Source organism: Colius striatus, chromosome 16 (assembly GCF_028858725.1).
Source record: "Colius striatus isolate bColStr4 chromosome 16, bColStr4.1.hap1, whole genome shotgun sequence".
NCBI lineage: Eukaryota > Metazoa > Chordata > Aves > Coliiformes > Coliidae > Colius > Colius striatus.
Genome location: NC_084774.1, coordinates 15252960 through 15275612, shown reverse-complemented (window position 1 = coordinate 15275612; position 22653 = coordinate 15252960). Strand labels below are relative to the sequence as shown.

The 22653-nt window shown below is 45.5% G+C and overlaps 1 protein-coding gene across 1 annotated transcript; it reads right to left on the bottom strand.

Annotated features, from left to right (window-relative positions):
- Positions 1-8702: 8702 nt before the first annotated feature.
- On the bottom strand, positions 8703-22251 carry SALL4 (spalt like transcription factor 4). Its single transcript, XM_062008990.1, has 4 exons — positions 22131-22251; positions 11623-14157; positions 10676-10983; positions 8703-9611 (listed from the first exon to the last, which is right to left on the bottom strand). Exons 1-4 carry the CDS (start codon positions 22198-22200, stop codon positions 9189-9191), a joined length of 3336 nt encoding a protein of 1111 aa, XP_061864974.1. The 5' UTR covers positions 22201-22251; the 3' UTR covers positions 8703-9188.
- Between the last annotated feature and the right edge of the window lie 402 nt (positions 22252-22653).

Below are 22653 nucleotides of genomic sequence, written 5' to 3'. Positions count from 1 at the left end.
TTGCCTGTTGAGAAGGAATGCCCAAAGGAAAATCTCCAGCCTCAGACTGAGAAGTTAGATTTGTTAACTCAAGTGAAATAAAACCTGTTTTGGTTTTTTTGGTGCCACTGGCTTGTTCTTCTGATGCTCAATTTTTGTAAGCACAGAACTTGAGGCTCACAAAGGAGCATGGAAAAAAGCAGAATTCGTACTGCACGACTGCTAATTAAAAGGACCTAATTTATTTGCCATAATTTAAAATCATTTTCTATGTTTTTCTCAGATGACTTCTTTTTCCGCAGATGATTAAATTAACACCACAGCAAGCAGAGTTTTTTATTCTGCTCACTGCTCCAGACCCCCAAGTTATCTGTCACAGAAACAATTCTGCACTGCTTGGCCTCCTCCAAGGCTGCCCTGTAGGGAGAGTTTATCAAATGCTGCCAGTGTTTTCATCACTACACATTATAGATTCCATCTCTAAGCCATAAGTTGTTTATTGGCAAGTCTGAGGTTGAGTCCCCATTTGTAATGCAAAAGGCTGTACAAATCCACCATGTTCTTGATTGTTAATATTTTTTCCAGAGCAGGCAGCACAAACATGCTTGTTTTGCAAGCAGGATTATGTTTTATGCACTGAATAATCATGATTGTCTTGTGCTCTGCAAAGATGAGTGAAAGTTCAACCTGGCAAAGTACAGCCAATGGACACGACTGGCTGGCAGGGTGTGCCTAATTCAAACCAGAAATTTCTATGTCTATTAGCCTTTACCATACTGTTCCCAGAGTGTTGGAAGTGAGCCTGCCTGTCTTATCTTTTTTCCCTTTCTCCTCTACTGCTCCATTTCACCTCTGTAACAGAGCACTGCCACCACCAGCTCCCCACAGCTTTGCCTCCTCCCCTCTGCCTGTGACATCAGCTTTCACTCACAAGTGATGCCTTCAACATATTTCACTGACCCTCAAAATTCATCCAGGTCTCTAAGCTCCACTGATTGAAGAACACGTAAATAAGCTGTTTTGGGGGTGTGCCTCTCTTTCTTCAAGTAGCAAGTCCTAGTGCCAGTTTCCCACTCAAACAATGGATGGTGGTTTGGACAATGGACTTGCAAATTGTACTCATTACCTATTTAGTACAATATGCTATAAATTTTCTCCCATTTTAGTTGTGCAGCTAAATAAATGAGTTTTTTACTTATAGGACTCCAGTGTTTTCACCTGATGAACACTGTAGAAGGTTATAATAATAATATTCTGCTTTGAACCTGCTGGAAGATTAGTTCCATTTTAGAACTATGTTAGTTTTTGCCTAATTTTTTCCTCCCTTAAATGTATCAAATTATAATTCTGACATTTAAGGAGATGGCTCAGACTACAGGTGTGTAACTGGTTGCACAAAATGTTTATGATTCCACAGGCAAATTGAGTTGTGACATTAATGAGTTGTGACCTGTTATTATCTGATTTTCTAAGTGCATGTTTTACAAATACTGGGGCCCACCTTTGTCTCAAAATGTAGCCCATTGCACATAGTATTTTGAGCTTTGTTTCAGTGCTATGTTTGCTGCTGCTGCACCATTTGCAAAGAAGACAGTTTGGTTGCTAAGGGCTTGAAAACTTGCAGTCATGCAGTAACTGTGCACCAGGCAGCCTCACACATTGCATTATTTCCCCATGCTGCTGACTCCCACAAATGACAAGGAAGGAGGTGGGTTTGGTGTGATGAAACATCACTCTTTTCTCTAGGCAGTACTGAAACAGGCTCAGTCTATGACATTTAGTCACTCAAAATAAGTGCAAATATGCAAAAATTGCCCATTCTCAGGGCTCAGTGGCCACACGCACACAGAGTCATTGCCAGGGAGGAGCATTTCAGTAGGAGAAATACAAACATGAACTGGGATGCTGAAGCAAGACTCATTAGCGATATGGTATCATTATACGTGTGCCCTAAGCCTGCACAAGATGCATTCATCTTTTAAATTTATCTTTTAAATGTCTGAACTCAGACAAGACTACTGCAATTAATTGGGAAGTTAAACACTACCAGATTATAATGCACTGTTAACACCTGCATCTCTGATCTGCACGGATGGCTTTGATATTATTTTTCCTTTTGACAAGTGGGCGATAGCGGATATCCTTTAAGCCTATATTTAATGAAGCCCTCCATAAATCCATCAACACTTGCTAGGGGAAACTACAATAAAGCTCATACTGCCATAGGCTCTGTTATCGAGAGAACATTTGGCATTCTCATAATGAAGTTTCAGAGCAGATACTTCTCATGTTGATCTGAGGAAGTGCAGTATTTGTGTAGGATCTTTTTCTCACTCACACAATTATATGTTGTGGATCAAGAAAACAACCCTTCAGTACCTAATTGTCATAACAATAATAGTCAAACTGATTCATCTAGGACAGCTGTCACGTATAAGAAATGAAGGAAGAAAAAGGTGCAGCTTTCTAGACAAACAAACTCACATTTTAGTTTTGTTAGCTCTTGAAATCATTTTCCTATTAGCTGAGCTGTTTTGTGAAATCTCATCTTACTGATTTTTATTTATGTTACACAACACGTGGGTGTGCTAAAAAATGTAAAGCTATAAGCTGAGAATGAATGGGGATTTGTTACACATTTTATATTTGTAAATTTTACCACTCCCCTAAATAAAGTGGTTATTTTGTCAGTTAAGACTGAATAAATTGATTGGGGGACAGAAGAATAGGTAATTAGGACATTTTTGTTTTTCCAAATCTGAACATCATGAGATGACAGGAGTGGAACACTTTTAATATGTACTTGGTACCCCAAAGCAGCTAATCACCTGAATGTGTGCTGAACATTGAGGACCTAAGTAATCAAATTGGTTTCATGGAGTATGTCCAAAAAAACCCCCCAAATTTAGAAAATGATATGCTTGGTATTCTGAACACCTGGACTGCATGCAGACAATTTTTTTCTAAAGCAAACTTTCTGAAGTGGATCTACAAGAATGTGAAGGGCTGTTAAGCCAACTGGGTTAACATAATTTAAAAGCTAAAAGGACTGCAAAGCCAGGATCTAGGAAGATAACATGCATAAAAGGTTTCAGGACATTCTATATTAGCTACTCCATTGATGTTATTTGTCACGTAGTTATTTACCCCATATATTCCTCTTGCATCATTTTTCTGTTCATGACACATCATGTTTTGTGCCCCAGGCCCTCACATTCTCATGGGTTCATAAACTGTGTGCTTTGACATTTGGCTACCTCACACTTTCTTTGAGGTTGTTGGATTCATTTCTAAATTTTAAAGCTTAAATGAGCTATGTCAAGTACAAGCAACATCATTATTATTCAAGATGGTATCTTATTTATGCTTTGAATCTTATTTGCCCCTAAACCTATGTAAGCAAAAGCATAAGATCATCTCTACACAACAATTACCAAACTGCTTTTAAAAGGGCTTTGTTTGTGCTGTTCAATGTTTGACAGCATATTTAAATCCAGGATGGCTTTCATACTTCCAAGACTACAGAAGCTGTAAGTGCACTCCACTGGTAAAGAGATTCAAACGCTGCAAGAGTGGATTTGGATTCCTGGCCTTGTACCAATGCCCTTTGCTGCTTGTGGTCTTTTATATCACCCCATTATTCCTTTTTGCTCTTGTAGTTCTAAGTATTGTCAGTATTTCTGCTTTTCCTCCATATATTTAGATTTTGCTTGACTATAATTAAATTTTGTATATATATTTAAATAGTATTGCTAAAGTGCTAAGCACTCTGAAAATTACTGAATTTATTTTTCTCTAGGTTTTTCTTAGAGGAATGCTTTATCACAAACATAGGTAATGGCTGGGTTCTGCCTAAACCAAGTATTGGAAAGTAAGGCACACAATGAGATTCACCTGTTCTCATTCTGAATGGAGACATTTTCTGCATGAAATAATTGAATCAGACAAATCTTTGGACTGCAAGATGTGACAACCAGAGGGGCTAATTACGAAGTTAGAAGGGAGAGGGATGCTTCTTTAGATTGGGAATGTGCAGCATATGATTCAGTTACAACAGGCATTAAAAAGCTTTCCAATGAATCAGCCAGCTTGGAGTATCAGTGGTATTAACAGCAATCAAAATGTCGCAAAACACACTGCCCTTTAGAAGCAATTAAGTCAAAGTGCAGAAAATAGAAGAGAATTAAATAGATAATATGGTAACAGGCAGGAGTGTGTAATTGCCAGTTCTTTCCCCTGCCTCTGAGTTCTGTTTCCTGTCCTGCTGTGGCTGTGCAATGACAGACGCTTTTCTAGGTCAGTGATGAATGTGAGCTGAAGGCAAACACACACGAGCCCAGCGCTCACCCACACAAGGCTAATGCAGAGCACTCAGCGCTGAGCCTGAGCAGGGGCACTATGGGAAGCACACAGAGAAGAGCCCTCTCATCTGAGTACACAATGCAGAAAGAGCCTGAGAAAGCCTCAGCACTGCAGCAGTAACCTCATGGGATGGCACAGACAATAAGGCGGCTTTCTGCCTAAGCTGTTATTTTGCAAAGGGAAGCCATCATCTTTCCTGATTTCAAGTGTACTGCAAACCCTGCAGTAAGCACAATGGCCTTCCACTGGATATATTCAAAAATAATGCAATACTCATCCCTTTTCCTTTGTTTCAGCTTCTTGCTTCCACTCCATGAGCTCAGATACCTCAGCCAGGTGCTTTCCCCTCCGCAGATACAACCTCCATGGTCATTTACACTTTGCTTCAAGTTGTATTTATCAGCAGCCCCAGAAGGCTCCAGCCTCCTCATTGCCAGCTGTTGGAAAGGCAATCAACCTCACTCATTATCCACATTCAGACAGAAAGTCGCTCCTCACAGTTCCTGTTCACTTTCTTGGAAGTTTTGAACAGAAAGGGTAAGTCAAGAGAAATGTTCCCTTAGAATAATAGCACTAATACGTTACTGTTAACCTAATGCACTTCTTAAAAAGACTTTTCTTCTTTTAAAGCAATGCAACTTTTTAATTTCACATGTAATATTTTAAGCCAGACTTTACCTTGGCTCATGCAAGTAAACATACTGCTTGCACAAAAGCAACAGCTTGGGCAAATCCTCTGTGATGAGTAAAGAAAACAATAACAAATAAGAACAGGAGATTCCTTTAGGCAAGAGAAGAGGCTAATGAGCAGAGACAGCTCACATACCATGCTCACTTCTGCTTTCACACCAATGTAGCTGTATTAGCTTTGGTAAACTTGTTCCTAATTTACATCAGCATAGAGAAGAAGAGAATCAGGTGTCCTTTTTAATTAAGGTATGTTACTGTAAACTGTGCTCACTTGCCAGCGTGGCGAGTTCCACCGTACTGAGTTTCAGAAGGCATAGGTTCAGCTCTTGAACACATGGGCGCCACTAATCCCAGTCTTGCTTGCTTTGGAAATAGTCTCCCCTCCAGCTACCTCCAGCAGAAATATCCCCATGGCACAGCCTGCTTTCTGTGATGAGGACACTGGTCAGGTAAGTCCTACCTGTTCTTCAAGTGTTGTGATAAGATCCATGACTTGCCCCCAGTGGCTTAGCTTGGGATCCCACTATGCTTCCTTGTGAGATACAGCACTGGACATGGTGAGAGCGTGACACAGTGGCCTGGAGAGCAAACCCTTACAGTAGCTCAGTGCCAAGTCACACCTTTTAATTTTCACTGCTGCCCGCCCAGCCAGGGCAGGCTCTGGCCACAGCTTCCAGATTGCCCCAGTAACCCTACGCTGCAGGATATCATACAACTCTGCCACAACCTTCCACCCTGGTTTCACAGCAGTTTCCTGATAATCTATGTCTAGACTAGAGCTCATGCTGTAATTAACCCCTCCTCCCTCTTTATCTCCTCTTATTTTCTAACCTGTTGACCCATACCGTTATTGAAGGCAGAGATCTAAATACATCATCACATTCTTATGGATGGGCATGAACAGCTTGGCACTTTTTGATGTAAAGCTGTAAAGTGATCTCAGTCCATGTTTAGGAAAAAAGAGACCCCAGACCTGTTTGGACCCTGAAGCTGTTTGGATGAGGATATCTTAAGAGATACAATCAAGAGGCAAAGTCCCAGGACAGGAAGTTTTGTTAGCTTCCCGCTAGCAAAACTGCTCGTTTCCTCCTGCTAATTACGTTTTCATGGCACCATAGCACTTGCTATCAAGCTACTAGTGGAGCACAAGCTTGTTATCACAGATTCTCTTGAAGCTAGGCCACTTTTTCTCAATACATAGCTGGCCCATGCTGTAGATTTCCCAGTGAGAAGTCTTTAGATGTCACCCACCTCTCCTGTAAACCCAACACCACCTCTTTCACATGAGATTGCTCTTGCTGCTGCTGCAGTTAATCCTGGACAGACAGCACACCCTGCACGGATGCCCAGCACTATCACTACTACAGGGAATCAGCCAGAAATCCAGCCTAAAGTTTAAGAGACAAAGCACCAGTTCTGGCAGCAAGTTCATCCAAGCACCCAGAGCAACAACTGCTGTCAAAGCAGCTTATAAGCTCAGTGCCTGCTTGAGAACAGTATCTATCCATCTACCATGAGCACAGTTTCTTCTTATCACTACTGAGAGATCCTTTGCTATACAACTTATCACTTGTTCAGATTCCAACCCCTTGGTTTCTCTGAGCAGAAGAGGCATATCCTCTCCTGCACCCAATATTTTTCCTCCTGGAACTACAGTGCTGCTTGCTCTGTGTAGCCTAGTTAAATGTTGTATGCATTCTACTTTCCCACACATGCATCATGTGCTGCTCCTCTGTTTATTTTGCCCATCTTCCTGGACCACTTCTCACCTCCTCACCCCCTTTCCTCACTCCTCCAGTGCCTGTAGTAGAGCCTAGAGAGCAAGTGGGACATTACTGCATTTTTTGCATTCCCAAGCATTACTCTTGTGCAAGGAGCACCAGGTGGGGCAGCACCAATGTTGGCAGAGAGAATACCTTACAGTGCTACACTGGTTCTGCATCGTTTTCCTCCACTCTTGCCTCCCAAGCACAAAATTCATTTGCTACTTTAGGATGTATCAGAATCTCAACACTTTTCCATTAGATTGGGGCTGTTTTTGGAACTGTTTTTCTTTGCTCATTAGAGGAAGTTAGTTATTTTTCTATGCAGCCAGCCTCTCCAGGCACTGGCACTTTGATAACTCAGTATTCCTTTCTGGGGTGATCACAGTAGAGGAACTCCTGAATCTACTACTTTCATCCCCTTTTTAGCATGGGAATCAACATCCCTGGCAAGTACTAATCCCTGTATCAAACCCCAACTGTTCCCAAGAAACTGAAAGACTCCACCACTGTTGCCTACTGTCTGTTGTTTTAGGTAACAAACTAAAGCATAACCCTGGATCACAGATAAAGTCACTGGAGTGAGACAGCATGTTACCTATTGAACTTGCTCTTCGGGAGAGAAATGCTTTGTCAGAAAACTTTAAGCACTAAATGTGAAAAAGCCATCCCAAAATTTATTCTCAAAAGGTCAACAGAAATGCATCAGTAGATACTCAAAAACTACAGAGTTCTTAAAAGTCATACATTCACAATGCAGAAACTCGACAAGTGGGATGCCTTTTGCATGGTCAATGCAACAATATCCATTTTACAGTGTAAACAGGTACTGGTATGTTCTTACAAGTCCAGCAGGAAAGGCACAACTCGGCATACAGAGATCATAAGCAAGAATCAGGTGCAACAACATTACACAAAACTTTTGGTAATCTGCATTTTTGGGCCCTTCCACAACGGAGACTGGACTTGAAGATTACCTGCAGTCAACAACTAGACTTCTTTCCATTGGTCAGTCCTTCCATACCAAATGCTCACTTTCCAGTCTGGTTTAGATCCCATTACACATACAGTTCCAGCAGACGTCAGAGGAATAGTGAAAGGTCAGTCCAGAAAGTTTTCAGGTGCTTCCACTAATACATCAGGTTTTGGTTTCAGATAGTGCATGGAAGCATCTGCTTGAATCTCAGTTCATTACAGTGGTCATTAATAGAAAAATAGACACTACAACTACAAAAGGAAAAAAAAATGAGGTAGATAACTTAGAATCCAGATGACAATCCCAGCAACCTTCATACAATACACATGGATCATTAATTACCATTTTGGCAGTTAACAGACCACCAAGAAACTTAATGACCACAGTAGGAATGCCATCCAAAAACCCACAAAACATTTAACCTAAGCATGAATACTTCATATTTAAATACAGGTTTACACAGACTGATCTTCTAAATTACCCAAATGAGACAAAAAATAAAAATAAAAGAAGTCTCTTGCTAAGGAAACCAGTTCCCATGCCTAATTGCAACAGTCAGCTGAGATCCCTTGCAGAGCTTTTAAACCTGACTTCCCAAGGCAAGTCTTCCCTTTCAAGAGGCAAAAAAAAAAAGTATATACATCCCCACCCATGCGTGTTTGGGGCTCTCAGTATTGAAATAAAGCATCTAGGAAAAACTGCAAATCTTTGGAAGTAGGAGTTTTGGCACTATACTTGAAGGACTGTCCTAGTAGTAGTATTAAATAAGCAGCAGTCAACAATACAGAGAATTAATTCCTTAGGAGCAGTGATTAAAGAAAAAAAGCAACTTTCTTTTCATAGAACTTCTGAGGCAAAAAAAAAAAAAAAAAAAAAGAATTAAAAAAAATGTAGTTTTTATCACCATTATAGTAAAAAGTACATTCAGAAACCACACAGAGCCAAAAATCCAAACAGGAAAAAACTATTTCTAAGAGGGTGGCAGACATTCGAGGATATTTACCCGCATTAATAGTTTTCATTTCTCATCAGTAAATAGAAGCTTTTCCATCAACAGTAGGTTGTTTCCACCCTCTTCCAAACCCCCAAGTACTTCACTCTAAACAAAGAGGTAAATATTCTAACCTTTGGAATTTCAAGTTGTAGAAACTTCTGTAAGGCTGTACACATTAAAGTCACACGTAAGAACTACTTTGCAAGACCCGCATCTTTCCAAATAGAAGGAAAATCCTATTCTTTATTATTTACTATTTGCAAAGCAAGATCATGATTGTACTCTGGGCAACTCTTACAAAGACAACCATAAAATCATTTGCACGTCAATAGGAAAATAGGAGGCTGAAGTGGAATCTCTTAAAAATATATGTTTGTGTATATATATAATTTGTTCTTTCTGTACGTCACCTTCACTAGAGTTTTTAACTAACAGCAATTTTGTTCTCCTCCATGAAATGAGGGAACTGGTGTTTTGGCACATTGTCTGCAGCAGCACTACTGGCCTTCTCCGCATCAGAACCAGTCCCAGACTGGGTCCCATCTATTTTGGAGACCGTAGCAGTGTTTATTGCTGAACCACCCGCGATGGTGACTGGAAGGGCGGGTAAGCCACCGCTCTGGATCACCGAGATCTCGTTAGTCTTCATCGCTATGCCGTTGCTGAGTACCGCTGCGTACTGATTCCATACGGTGGGGTCAATGCTCACTGAAGGAGGCATTATATCCTTTGGAAACATTTCAGATACCTTCTTGGGATCATTCCCCAGCAGAGCCATGGGGTTATCAATCGAAAGCCTTCTTCCCCGCCTGGCAGAGTTATTCCACATGTGAGTTCCCACATGGACCTTCCAGAGAGGAAAAAGTGAAGAGAGTTGTTAACACTGCAGGTTTTTTTATGGCATACCCAAGTTTTACTTTGCTTACAGCCAAACTGCTCAAAGTCGTGTTACGCTCCATTTGTGTTCAGGTACATATTTAAGCTGGGTAGTTCTTGTCTTTGTTCTCTTCCTGACACGTCATTCTACTGCCTGGCATCACACTGCCTTTCTAGAATTCACCATTCAAGTGCTTTTAGGACTGTGCTTTTCCACTTACTGCAAAGTTGTCTTCGCAGAGAAATTCCTTTTTCCCTCCCCTGCATCCCCTCAAAAGAAAAGGCTATGTGAAAAAAGACTACACTGAAAAAACAAAGGTAAAAACCCCTCACCTAGGAATCTGGAAGAGCAGTTACGCCCAAGCTAAAATCCTTCACACCAATAACACAATGCTAGTGTTTCCAGCAAGTGACTGTTCACAAAGAGAGAGTATTTTCCCCCTCCATCAGGATTTATGAAAGAGAACTGAAGAGCCTGAAGAGGTTCTTATGGGAAGTGACAAATCTGTCTGAGTCAGGGAGCTGCAAGTCCCTTACATGGCAAATGGATTAATCTGACAATAAGGACAGACCTGCAGCACATCTTCAGCAAGTGCTTAGACACAATTCCCAAGTACTTTGTGCCGTCTCAGGATTATCCTCTCAATTTTATCCCTCCTCATCCTGCATGATGTTTCAGGTAGTACAGTGTAGGCATCATTTTGTAGCATTCAGTCTACGAAATGTTTATGGCTTGATCTATCTGATCTAAATTAAAATAAAGCAATCTGCTTACTGAGGGCTAAAGCTTTCCCTGCCATCCAAAAGGCAAAAGTCAATGACAATTCCAAAGACTCCTCAGGATGATTTCAGTACGTTGTTCAGCAAGTTGTGAAGAAACTCGGGAATGAGACACCAAAGTCTAAGATAACCACTTGAGGAACTAGAAGGAAATCCAATTTGTTCCCAAAGGTAGGACAAACATTAGCAATAGCCTTTCCCTCTGTGGTGTAACTTTCCCCAACACAGGAGACCATAACATAAGGTATGACTTACCTTCAGGTTTCCTTTTGTTGTAAAGGCTCTCCCACAGATGGTGCAGGCAAATGGCTTTTCACCAGTATGGGTCCGTTCGTGGATCTGCAGGGCGCTGGCAGAGGAGAAGTTCTTCCCACATGTAGTGCAGATGTGCTGTTTGGCAGGACGGCAGAATTTTGGCCGTGGCACAAGGAGAGGGGCAACACCAGGGGAAAGGGCTGGTGGGCCAATGAAATGGCTAGTGCTGATGGGCCGCTCGCTGGGCATCTCCATTTTTATGAGGGCTGGTGGGGCTCTAACAAAAGCAGCTGGAATACTACTTCGACCTGGAAAGAAAGCAAAGATAACCTGTAAGCCTGGAAGCAGAAAGAAGCTGGGATAAGCCTGGCTAAGCCTACCAGAGGCCCTGCCTTTGGAGCCGCTCATGCCTGAAGAGCATGCCTGCAAAACCCTCCACTGATGCATACTATGGCTGCTATTACACTTGCCAGGATGCTCTAAAAGACACCAGTTCACCCCTGTCTTTGTTGGAGAGCTTAGGAGTTAGAAAGTCTCACTTTCAAGTTAAATTAGGTCAACATTAGCCTCAATGCTAATGAACTCAAAAACCCCACAAAAGATTCCAGGGTTTTAATGTCCCATTTAAGCGGTTTTCCATAAAACACAAGCATCTATCTTTACAGCATTGTGGGGAAGCATCAGATAGGCCCAGGAAAGATGATTAGGATACAGGTTCTAGTTATTTTCAAGACCTCTGTGTTACTCTTTACAGGAGATGACAGCATTTAAGTCTTTGAATCGAGTCTGACCAAGTCAGGAAAACGTTACTGGGCCTATGCCCCAATCCTAATAGGGAAGAGGGAAAAGCTGAGGAGGTTTTGGCTCCTGTTGATCCTTTTAGAGATGAGTTTCCTCCAGTCCTACCACCCCACCTCAAGTTACTCCCAACATTTAACATTACTCACCATACTCCCCATTTGCAAAGTGTAACCCAGGTTCTTCTTTAATCATCTTTCGACCAATATTGCCATAAGTTAAATCCAAAGCACCAACGACCCCTTCCATTTCCGCAGAAGGATTCTCAAGACCCTCTGATTTATTCCCTGTGCCAGTATCTTCTTGATTGTTGAAGCTGGGTGACTTGGACCTCACGCTCTCAGCCTGGCTGTTAGCTGGAGACAGAGCCTGGAGTGATGCAGACTCAGAAGCCGCAGGACTCCTGCCATTCTGATAATCTGCATCTCCTGCCACAGAAGACGAATCATTTGTCATGCCATCACTTTCTGCTGAGCCATTGTCACTAGACTTCAAGCTGCTTTGCCGCTGCAAGTTCAAAGTGGAGTTGACGATCTTCATTTGGTTCTCCAGCGCTGTAATACTAGAGAGGGTGGCTGCTGTGGCTGGCGATTCTGACTGTGCATCGTATGGAGTAGGAGGTTTTGAGGAACTCCTAGGGCCATCCTGAGAGTCCAGGTCCTCCTCCATCTCTATGCTTTCCACAGTCTCATCCGGACGACTGACGTCTCTGCTCTTCTCGGCCACAGTAGGATCCACGTCAGTACTGTCACAGGTGTTTTCTGGCATTGGTGTATTGGGTATTTGTCCCCCCATATGCATGCGGATGTGCTGCTGTAGCACAACTGCATTTGTAAACTTCTTCTGGCAAATAGGACACGAATGTTGCATCTTCAAAGGAGTATTGGCCCGGTGGACACCATAATGAGTTTTAAGGTTCCCTTTGGTGGAGAAGGCACGGCCACAGATTTTACACTTGAATGGCCTCTCTCCAGTGTGAGTACGGTAATGCATTTTGAGTGAACTCTGGCAGCTCAGCACCCTGTGACAGATCAGGCACTCATTGGGGTCAGCTGTAGATTTGTCAATATTTTCAACCAGTTGCTGAAGCTTTGATGTTTCTGAGCCCTGCTCGTTTGACCCACTTACATGGAAGATGCTCACGCTGCAGGTAGCTTGTGGGGAACTCAAGCTCTGCTCTGTTCCTGATTCATGACCGACTGCTCCTGATGAGGAAGAGCCACCTTCACTTTCCGGAGAGGGCCTTGACTGCAGGTCACTTGAGAATGTACCAGGCAGAGACTCCTTAATGCCTGCTAAGCTGGAGATGGTCTGAGGTGCACTGGTAGCCACAGAGGTAGGCAGAGTAGTTAGGAGAGGTTTGCTATCCACAATTAGGTTAGACTCATCCAGTGGCACAGACATCCCATACGGAATTCCAGTGCTAGTGGGAACATTGTCCAGGTGCTCAGGAACCGGGTAAGGATTCATCTTTATGTGGGGGTATTTGTCTTTGTGACGCTGAAAATGCACTTTAAGGTTTCCTTTGGTTGTAAAGCGGTTACCACAAATGTTACACTTGTAGGGTCTTTCGCCAGTGTGGGAGCGGAGGTGAATCTGCAGGGCACTGTCGTTGCCAAAGACCTTGCCACAGAACTTACACTTGTGTTTGAAGAAGGGCTCTTCTGCATTCGGCTTGCTTTCGGCCACGCTGATGTTGGGAGGTTTTCCCTTCCCCTTCTTGGAGGAATCTATCACCGAAGAAACAGCCGAAAGTGGGTTTTGGAAGATGACGGAGCTGGAGGACTGAGGTAGCAAAGGATTCGGGAACCGAGCAATGGGGCCAGGAAGGCTTCTGCTTGCTTCTGGCTTCAAGGGGAAGGAGGAGGAAAGCCCAGCAGCCAGCGAGCTGGCGGCCGCAACACCAGTGTTAGAATGAGGTAGTTTTCCTTGCTTCAAGGATTCCAGTGATAGGCTCTGGCTTCCAGCTTTCTGTCCGATTAAAGCAACAGCAGCTGACAGCTGCTGAGACATGTGAGCGCCCAGAGCTTTTAGTGGATCAGCAGCAGCTGCTATAGAAGGATGCAGGGCATGGGGAGCCATCATGGCGATCTGAATGCGAATCTGCTCTGTCAACTGGATTTGCTGGAGCTGCTGCTGCTGCAAACACACGAGCTGCTCCAGGATCATGGGGATAGCATTAAAACTGGCTGCTGAAGAAGAGATGGCATCAGAGGTCCGCTGGTTCACAGCCACTTTAGTGCCACGTATCGTCTGCAAAGTCACATTAGTGTTTGGTACTTTGGATTTTGGTAGATAGCTTAGCCCAGGAGCTGCAGTTGTGACAGGGGGTTCTATTTTAAGGTACATTCCTCCTACCGACTCAGCATCCATTTTTCCTTCTCTCTTTTCCATAGAGCCAGTGCAGCCCTTTGCCTGAATGTCCTTGCGTGTCCTGCTATCCATTCGATCACCTGAAAAGCTTCCTAGAGAAGCTTCAGAGAAGCTCTCAGGGGGTACTGTTCCCTCACTGTCATTCATGATTAGAACAGGTGGATTTTTAGTGCAATTTTTCTTATGCTCAAGGAATTCGGAGAGATCAAAGAATTCTGCACAGCATTTCTCACAGATTTTAGTTTCCTCCGTGCGGCACCTTTTGGAACTCATTTCACCATCTCTGTCACCTGGGACGTCTTGTGGACTCCCTTAAAAAGAAAAGAAAGTTACATTATTAATAGCTAGGTTTAGACTGAGTATTCTTAACATCACTGACTTTATCTGAATTGAAAGCTAAAGATGCAAGGCACCGGAATCAAGTTTGTAGATCTATCTGAACTCTTGCTCTTTGTTTTGCTGCTAATTCATTTGCAGCCCTGCAGAAATCTGCATCCCAGTTCTGTTTTCAATAAAAACAATCATATAAAAGGAATCTTTCAAGGCTCAATGCAAAGAGGTTTATCACAACTCACTTTATGCAGGTAGAGACAGTGCAACTAAGTACCTGCATGGCAGCTGAAAAGGAACATGACTCATGAAAGATGGAGTAGGCAACAAAACTTATCTTGTGCTTGTACCTCAGTTTGTAATCCTTAGCTAGCTATCTTGCAGGAATTCATACAAGATTGTTAACACAAGAACATCAGAGCAGTCCTTAATTGTACGCTGAGCTATTAAATGTCATTCACTCTGCCATTATGGAAGGAATTACTACCGAAGATGGCTGACAAAAGCAAAAGTAAGTCCACTATTAGCTTTTAAATACTTCAAAAGCACACTCGTCTAAAAAACACCTCCAAAAAGCCACAGTAGTAAAGAAAAATACTATAAAGTTACAGAACCCCACACACAGGTATGAACCTACATTGGTACTGATGGCTATTAGACAGCGAAGCATCGAGTTCTGCTTGCAAAACACACAAAGTCTTCTCAGACCCACTCAGGACACTCTGCTTAGCTGGACGCACAACTCACCCACTTTTAGGAAGGGAAAGCAAAGCTGGTCTGCAAGCCCACTCCTGCCCTTCCTCCACCAGCACTCATCAGATTAGAAGGAGCATAACTTGCACACGGACAAAAACCCCGTATCATTCAAGGAAATATCGTAACAAGAAGAGAGGTTAAGAGAAATTCTAAACCAAAACAGGATGCTCACTCTAGCCATCCTTCACACAACAAACTCGCACCCTGCTTGAGGCATTTAGGGCAAACGGAGGCTCATACAGCCAAGGGGGAAGCGGGAAGGGCTGCAGATGCATTACATTGATGTGAAATGTCCTGTAACTCACATTAATTGGTTCAGTTCTGATGGATGCCAAGGGTGCAGCAACCCAGTCTCTCACCTCCCAACCACCCAACTGGGCACACTGCAGACCTCCACCACAATCCAGAATTTGGATCTCAACAATCTTTTCTACCCAGGTCTTGCATCTCCAGTAATTCATCTTGGGGTCCAGCTCCAGTTCCATGACACTAGCCCCACATATTTCACAAGGGGAACCAAAGACTCTGCAAGCACAAGAGCTATTTGCGGCTTTCATGTTAAAGGTGTAGCTGAACCACACATCTGATACACGTGTATATCCTGTACATGGCAGGGTGGAGGGGAAGCATGTCCAACCAACAGCTCAAGTACATTGACTTACTGTCTCAGGGTAGTGCAAAAGCTTTGCAAGGGATTGCATTGCAAACCTTGTCATTTGTTAGGTTAAACATGTGTGTTCAGCAAATTAACTGGTCAATGCTGAGTAACAGAAAATGCACGTGAAAGCTTATTTATAAAAAATAAACAACTTGATCAATTAAAAATTGAAAGTATCAGAAGCCTATTGTGCTATGGTCTGTAGAACAAAAAAATCCAAATCTATATGTATGCAATTCTGATCATACTCTTCAGGGTTAAAAATTCTTGAACAGGGGAGAAAGGAATTATGCAGCACAGCTAGGATAATAACTGTCTAGATCTCTAATTTATAAACATAAAGAACTAAATACTTTTTCCCCACTCCTCTCTCCTTCAGTCCGAACAACTTCACAGGTGAAGGAAACAGGAGTAAAAGCATAGTTTTACCATACATTTCCCTCTCTAAATCTAATCCAATTGATCCTTTTAAAGTTGGATTTAAATTTAAATAATTTTTCTCTATTAAAAAAAAATATACAGAGAAATCTAGTACACAGACAAGTAGTACATGACTCAGAACTTGGTCAACTGAGGTCAAGAATGGATGTTTTTAAACTCAGCTTGGCAAGAGTCTGAGTAGATATAATGGGAAGAAAGCACTGGTGTTGAAAAAAGAAGCTTCCATAATTACTCTGTACATTCAAGGTCTTTTCTCAACTACTTTCCTAACAATTTCCACCCATCCAGCAGGTATTTCATAGAGCTGGCTAAAATACCAACACCTCTTTTCCAATTCCTATAGCATTTAGGGCTTTAACAGTCCAATATCCCAGGCGCATCTCTACAGTTTCCCTGTTGTGTTGCACAGTGTGAGCACACACACACATGCGTGTGCACGTTTGCACCTCCAGTGGCCATGAAAATGTTTCAAGTGGAGTAGCAATGTCTGCATAAAAGACTGCTGCCCACCTCAAGGAGATATCCCATGATAACCTTACCTTGTCTAGACAAGTCCTCAAACTTTAACTGCTTCAAAGCATATGATCATTCATCTCCCTTCCCTTGATACTACTTCATTTTTCCACTGATGAAACCACAATAAATTGAAATCCTCCTTTTTCCAAAGCTGTAATTTTTGAGGCCAGTTTTGGAGACCAGGGGTAATGTTTCTGGTCCTAAGCACAAGCTGCCACCTCAGAGGAAGATGCTTGAGTAAACTGAAGGTACCTATCTTAGGCAGCAGCAGGCAGGTTAGCAGCCCTGCCCCTGCCCACTCCTGCTGCCACTGTCATACAGTTTACTCTCCAGTTCTCCTCTCTGACAGTAGGGCACTAGGCTCAGGACCCGAAATAAATTCAATTCCCACCTTGCACCAACCAGCTATATGACAAGTGGGGAGGAGTTTTGACTTATTTTTCCCCTTCTACTTTAGAAAAAGCAAGACAGCTTAGCTTCCCCTCTCTCAAAAAGGGGTAAAGATACACTCAGTAGGATCTGGACACTTGGTTATTGTGTAGTAGCTGGAATAACAAAGGAAAAATTTACTGTTTCTTTTTTGAAAAAAAGGGGAAAAAACCCACCCCAAACCAAACAGCTTATGTGAAACTTCATCTTGATTTCTAGCTACATCCTCTCCCCCGCCTGGAAGGAGCACCAAGCGCCTACAATCAGAGCACCCCATTTCCAGAAACCCCTGCCCTGCCTCCCCCGAAACACTTATTATCATGACATGAACTTAACCATCCAAAATCTCGAGTTTGCCTCTGCAAAGCAACCTCCCTGGCCCCATACTGTACCCAGATTTACCTAGGAGCAGAGAGCCCCGCCACAACAATTGCTGGTGCACTTCACTTAACCCTCTCCAAAGGCTTCCCAGGGACAGGACTTCTACTGTGATGGTTGGTTGGGTTTTTTTTTATCTCCCCACCCCCGAATTTCAGGAATGTTATCTCTCAGCATCTAGTTATCCAATAAGTTAGAAGAATGCAGTAAACCCAGCAGGGGGGTTAGATTGAATCACTGGCAAATGGATGGAAAAAATCCACTATTGTGTAGGACAAGGCGGTCATCCACAAGGCAGGCTGATAAAATCCACTCAGCTCCAATTCATATTTTTTAAGGGAACCATTAAAAGAGAAGAGTGAAATAAATCTTGTCAGGATTGATGTGATTTTCTTTAAAAGGGTGCTGCACTCATCAGAGCAATTAGTGACTCTTTTTTTTTTCCCCAACTGTGATAAAATTATGTTTCACTTGAATTGGGAGGAAATGGTCAGAGCTCAAGCTTCTCCCCCACCTTCCGCCCCACCCCCAGGAGTGTGATACCTTCAGTGAGCTTACTTTTTCCAGACTGCATTTGAGCAAGTATTTTTTACTTTAGCATTAACAGAACCATGCACTTCCCCAGTTAAAATTAACTCATGAAGGATTAGCGAGTACCTACTGCAGCCCTAGACATGAAAATCTCTGCCATCAGCTCCCTGGTGCTCACGGGCATCATGCTTCCTCGATTATTTTTTTTCCTGTTCCCACCTGGAAGGCCAAGACTTCAAAGAACTTCTGAAGTTAAATTCCCTTCCATCTCTCACCAGAAATTACCATTTAAAGCATTTTCTTTAACTGTAACTATGACAAAGTCATTTTCAGTAAGTGAAATACACAACTGATTACTTACAGACACACTTCAAGGGCCCTGATGTTTTTCTATGCAAAATTTAAGAATGGGAAAGAAACGTGTTCCTCTGGCAATTATGATTTCACGTGCTTTGGGGTTCTCTCTAGGCTTTCAATTCTTTTAATAATCCACCTACTGATTCACCCTTTTGATTACCCAAACAATTCAAGAGAAATATTCAGCCAAGGACGGTATAAACTATTGTGAATAAGCGCTTTTAAGAAGGAAAAAATTCGACACGCTGGAAGAGTTAATACTAGAGTCACTGGCTTCAAAGGAAGGAGATGGCCCTGGCTGCAGCCGTCAGAGTGGCCTCCGCAGCCCCGTACCATCAGCATCCTGAAGCTGTCCGAAAGAGGTTTTGTGTTTTAAATTAAAAATAAACAAAGACCCACTTAAAAAGCCGCGAGTTTCGGGATGCCCGTGTGTGAAAGGTCTGCAGTTACCTGCCGAGGCGCAGCCGAAGCCCCTGCACCGGCCACGTCCGGGGCCGGTCGGTGGAGGGCACTCACGCCCTGCGCTGCTCGCCCGGCGCGGCACACGCGGGCTACCGGCCGCCCCCAGGCGGGGCCACCCCGGGGAGGGCGGCAGGGCTGGCCTCGGTCACCCCCCACTTCCCCCCAGCATCCACCTGAGCTACGCGGCAGCCCCGACATCACCTATTGACTATTACAGCAAAGCCCGTTTCTCGAGGCAAAAGCAGTAAGAACACCCAAAACGCAAAGGTTTTTCCCCAGAAGCAGCAGCGGCCACCCGCCCCTGGCCCTACCTGCTCGGCGGCGGCCGGTCCTCCCGCAGCTGTAAAGGCGGCGGCCCCGGACCACACTTAACACTAGTACAGTGTTTAAGAGCAAGCTAAACGGCGCAAACCCCGCTGCCAAGGTCAATTGCATGAGAGTCCTAATTGTAAGCCTGACATCAACTTACCACCCACAGCAAGCAGGAGGAGGCAAAGGTTAGAGCAGCAGCTCTGTCAAAACGTCACATGCCGCCGAGCCCAGCAAAAGGGTTTCATCACTACAACCAATATAATGTTTCACTTACGTAAAAGGAAAAACAATCCGGGCATCGCCCACCCACCCACCCCCCCCCGCACCCCCTCACCCATCTCACCGCTGCAGCACCGCGGCTGCACGCCCAGGGCGATGCCACACGTGCCCCCCGCCCTCCCTAGGTCAGCCTTCCCCGACAGAAGCTTCGGGCAACCTAAAATAAAAATAAAGCAAGCTACCACCAAACTTGGCTTCCCTCGTTAATCATTCTTCTCCCCACTTCTGCACAGCTCAAAGCACGAACCGGGGCTTTACATAAAGGAAATCTCAAACTTAACCCTGAGAAAAAGTTGCGGTTCGATACTGTATTTTTAAGAGTGAATCCGATTTTTAATGGCAGCAATCCCGCACAATGGGCATTTTCAACCCCTTTGTGAAAATGCTAATTTTCAGTATGTAGTAGTATTCTCCAGTGACCACCTGCTGATTTTTTGACCTGTTAATTGATCACCAGGTTAGCAGAACCGTTTCTTAACACGCCGCATTGTTCCCAGAGGTGGGTCCCAAATCGCTTTGCAAGAAAGAAAGAAGAAAAAAAGAGAACACTTGCAGAAGAGATAAGGGCTTGATTTTATTATTACGATGTGTATATACTCGATAATGTCCCAGACACATCCCTGCGGTTATTTCCACTTTGCTATGCAGCTTCATCACTTGTTATTTATGGGCACACCTGGAGTGGGGAGTATCAAGACTATTTTGGAGATCCCCGGACGCTAAGAGCCATCCGAGCCGCAGCCGCGATTTTCATTGCTGCGAGCAGAAATGGCTATCACACAGGGCGGGGGTGTCCCGGGAGGGGGGCAGGACGGACACGCACCGGGAGACGCCGCCGATGCCCCCGGGCCGCGGCAGAGGGTCCCGGCAGAGCGTGGCGATGCCTCCCCCGACAAAAGACGCTCCATTGGAGGCAGCAGGAGAGCCCCCACGCCCTGGCGCGACGAGAGCTCTGCCAGGTTCCCCCCGCTCCGGCCTGCGCAACGCCTGTCCCAGCTCCCGGAGGGGTTTCCACCGGGGTCTTGTTAAAAAAAGCGGAGCGCGGTGGCCGGGGGGGTAAAAGCCCCAACAACAACAAAAAAGCAGCTGGCCATTGCCCCGAGAGCGCGGTGTGTAGCGATCGTCCCTCCCCGCACACCTCCCCCGCCCCGAGCGGGCCCACCAGGAGTTATTAACCCTTTTGTTTCAGCGCAGAGCCGGAGGTGGCTTTCCAGCAGTGGGCAGAGATTTACATGTGGAAACATCACCTCCATCCCCCAACCAAACCATATGCACAAAGGAAAACAGTCATGCATTAAACATGGGATTTATTGCCTTCTGGCCAGCTTGCTGTTTCTTAAGTCACCATTAACCGGACCCAACAATTGCACATTTCGACTCAAAGAAGAGAGGGGGGAGGAGGAAAAAAATTAAGAGCCTGAACCTCCTGCGGGCTGGAAATAACCAGCTCCTGTAACGTGCGTTGGTATTGATCAGTTCTAGAGCTGGAAAAACACCACAAAGCAGTCTCTCGGGGAGACAGATAACCAAAAGAAAGTTATTGAGGACCACAGAGAGGCGTTCGGGCACAACGACCATAACTCTTACTAAAGGCAGCCCAAACCCCACCAGTCTCCGCACCCGGGACCTGCCCTCCTCCCCGCCTCGCTCCCGTTTCGGAGCAGGACGGACACCACGGGAGCTTCCCCAGCTCCGCGGCCCCAAGGGCGGTTAATAGCGGAGTGAGGTCCCGCCCGGCAGCCTCTGCCCCTCCGCCCCGCGCAGCCCGGCTCGGGCAGATGCTGCTGTGCGGAGCAGAGCCGGGCGCGCTCCGGCAGCCCCGACCCTTCCTCGGTCCCGTGGGGGACACCGGCAAGCGAGTGCCCCCTCCACCCTGCACGGCCACCCCCACTGGGAGCTCTGGGCTAAATTAACCGCAAATTTATACTTTCCTCTTCCCTCAGCAAGGCACAGAGCTGCGAGCTACCCGAAACGGGCGGACGGTGATTTGCGGTAGCGAAATCCCCCACACCGCCCAAATACAAAGCGCTCCCGCACACCCCACATTAGCTCACCGGAGTTATTTTAGGAAGTCGGAAATCAAAGATGGCTGGAGGTCAAGCTACAAAAGGTCCAGGGCGATTGTGATCTCCAAGGAAAATATTCCGAGCGCGTTTTGGGGGTTTTGATTGTAATTTTGGGGTTTTTTTTCAAGTCTCACAAAATTCCTCACATAACTATCGAAAAAGTGTTAATTAATGGGCGAAACCAAACTCGAGCCATTTCCTACTCCTGCGAAGGCTGCTCGCAATTCCGCCCCCCCACTCCCCCCCATCTCCCCCGCCTTAGGGGACCTTTGGGGTTCACCTCCCGTGAGGCTGCACCCCCGGCGCAGCGGCAGCGGGGCCGGTGCAGCCCCGCGCCCCCCACGCGGAGGCCGGCGCAGGCTCCGCGGGACCGGGGCGCGAGAGGGGCGTGCGCGGCATTGGGGGGCGGCCGGCGAGGCAGGGCGAGGGGCCCCGCGGGCAGCACCGCGCAGGGCTGCGCTGCGGAGGGTCCCACAGCTGTGCCCCCCCACCCCGGGAAATACCGAGGGGCCGGTGCCCCGGCTCAGCCCCACGGAACACCGCGCTGCAGCTCCGCCGGGGCTTAAACGCCCCAAAAAGCATGCAAGGAGTTGGGGGTCGAGCTCCTGGCAGAGCTCGTGGTGGAGGAAAAAGAGCGAGAGATGAACCACGAGGGTGGAAAAAGCCCCCCCCCAGCCCCCCGCAAGCGTCCCTCGCCGCCCCGGCCGCCTCCTCCGCGCATCAGGAAAGTTGGGATCCGCCGGAGCTCCGCGCCCTCCGAGCGCCTTACCACTTGCAGCATCTGGGGGCTGCTCCTCGGAGTTGATGTGCTGGGGCTTCGCCTGCTTCCGTCGCGACATGGTGCACCAGCATCGGGAGCAAAATAGTTGCAATTATTTTCCTCTTCACAACAAATTCCTAGAGTTGGGAAATTACCCCCATTGGGCGGAATGCGCATGTCAGAGTAATTATGATTATCAATAATGCATTGCGATTTATCATGGGCCCCTGACAGCTGATTGGCCTGAGTCCAAGGGCTCACAGATTATTCAAATAAGGGCCATTGATCAGGGCGCAGCGGGGCACGCTGGGCCATGTAGTCCTGGCCCGGCCCGGCCCGCCCGGGCGGGCGACAAAGGCGCCGGGGCCGCCCCCTCGGGCCGCGGGGTGGGGGCAGGAGCCCGCGCTGCGAGTAAACAAACAAGCCGGCAGCCCGACTGGCCAGGCTTGCGGAGGACAATACCTTTGTTATCTCACCTGCGCTTTTTACATTGGGCTTTAAAGACTTTTTTTCCTTCTTTTTTTTTAAATCT

What these genes read in the sequence shown, in the direction of transcription:
- SALL4 (XM_062008990.1), bottom strand. Translation starts at nt 22,200, where the DNA reads ATGTCGCGACGGAAGCAGGCGAAGCCCCAGCACATCAACTCCGAGGAG. An exon ending in GCCCCCAGATGCTGCAAGTG is followed by an intron (nt 14,158 to 22,130) that starts GTAAGGCGCTCG and finishes TTTCTTTTTAAG; the next exon opens with GGAGTCCACAAGACGTCCCA. An exon ending in CAACAAAAGGAAACCTGAAG is followed by an intron (nt 9,612 to 10,675) that starts GTAAGTCATACC and finishes CCTCTCTGGAAG; the next exon opens with GTCCATGTGGGAACTCACAT.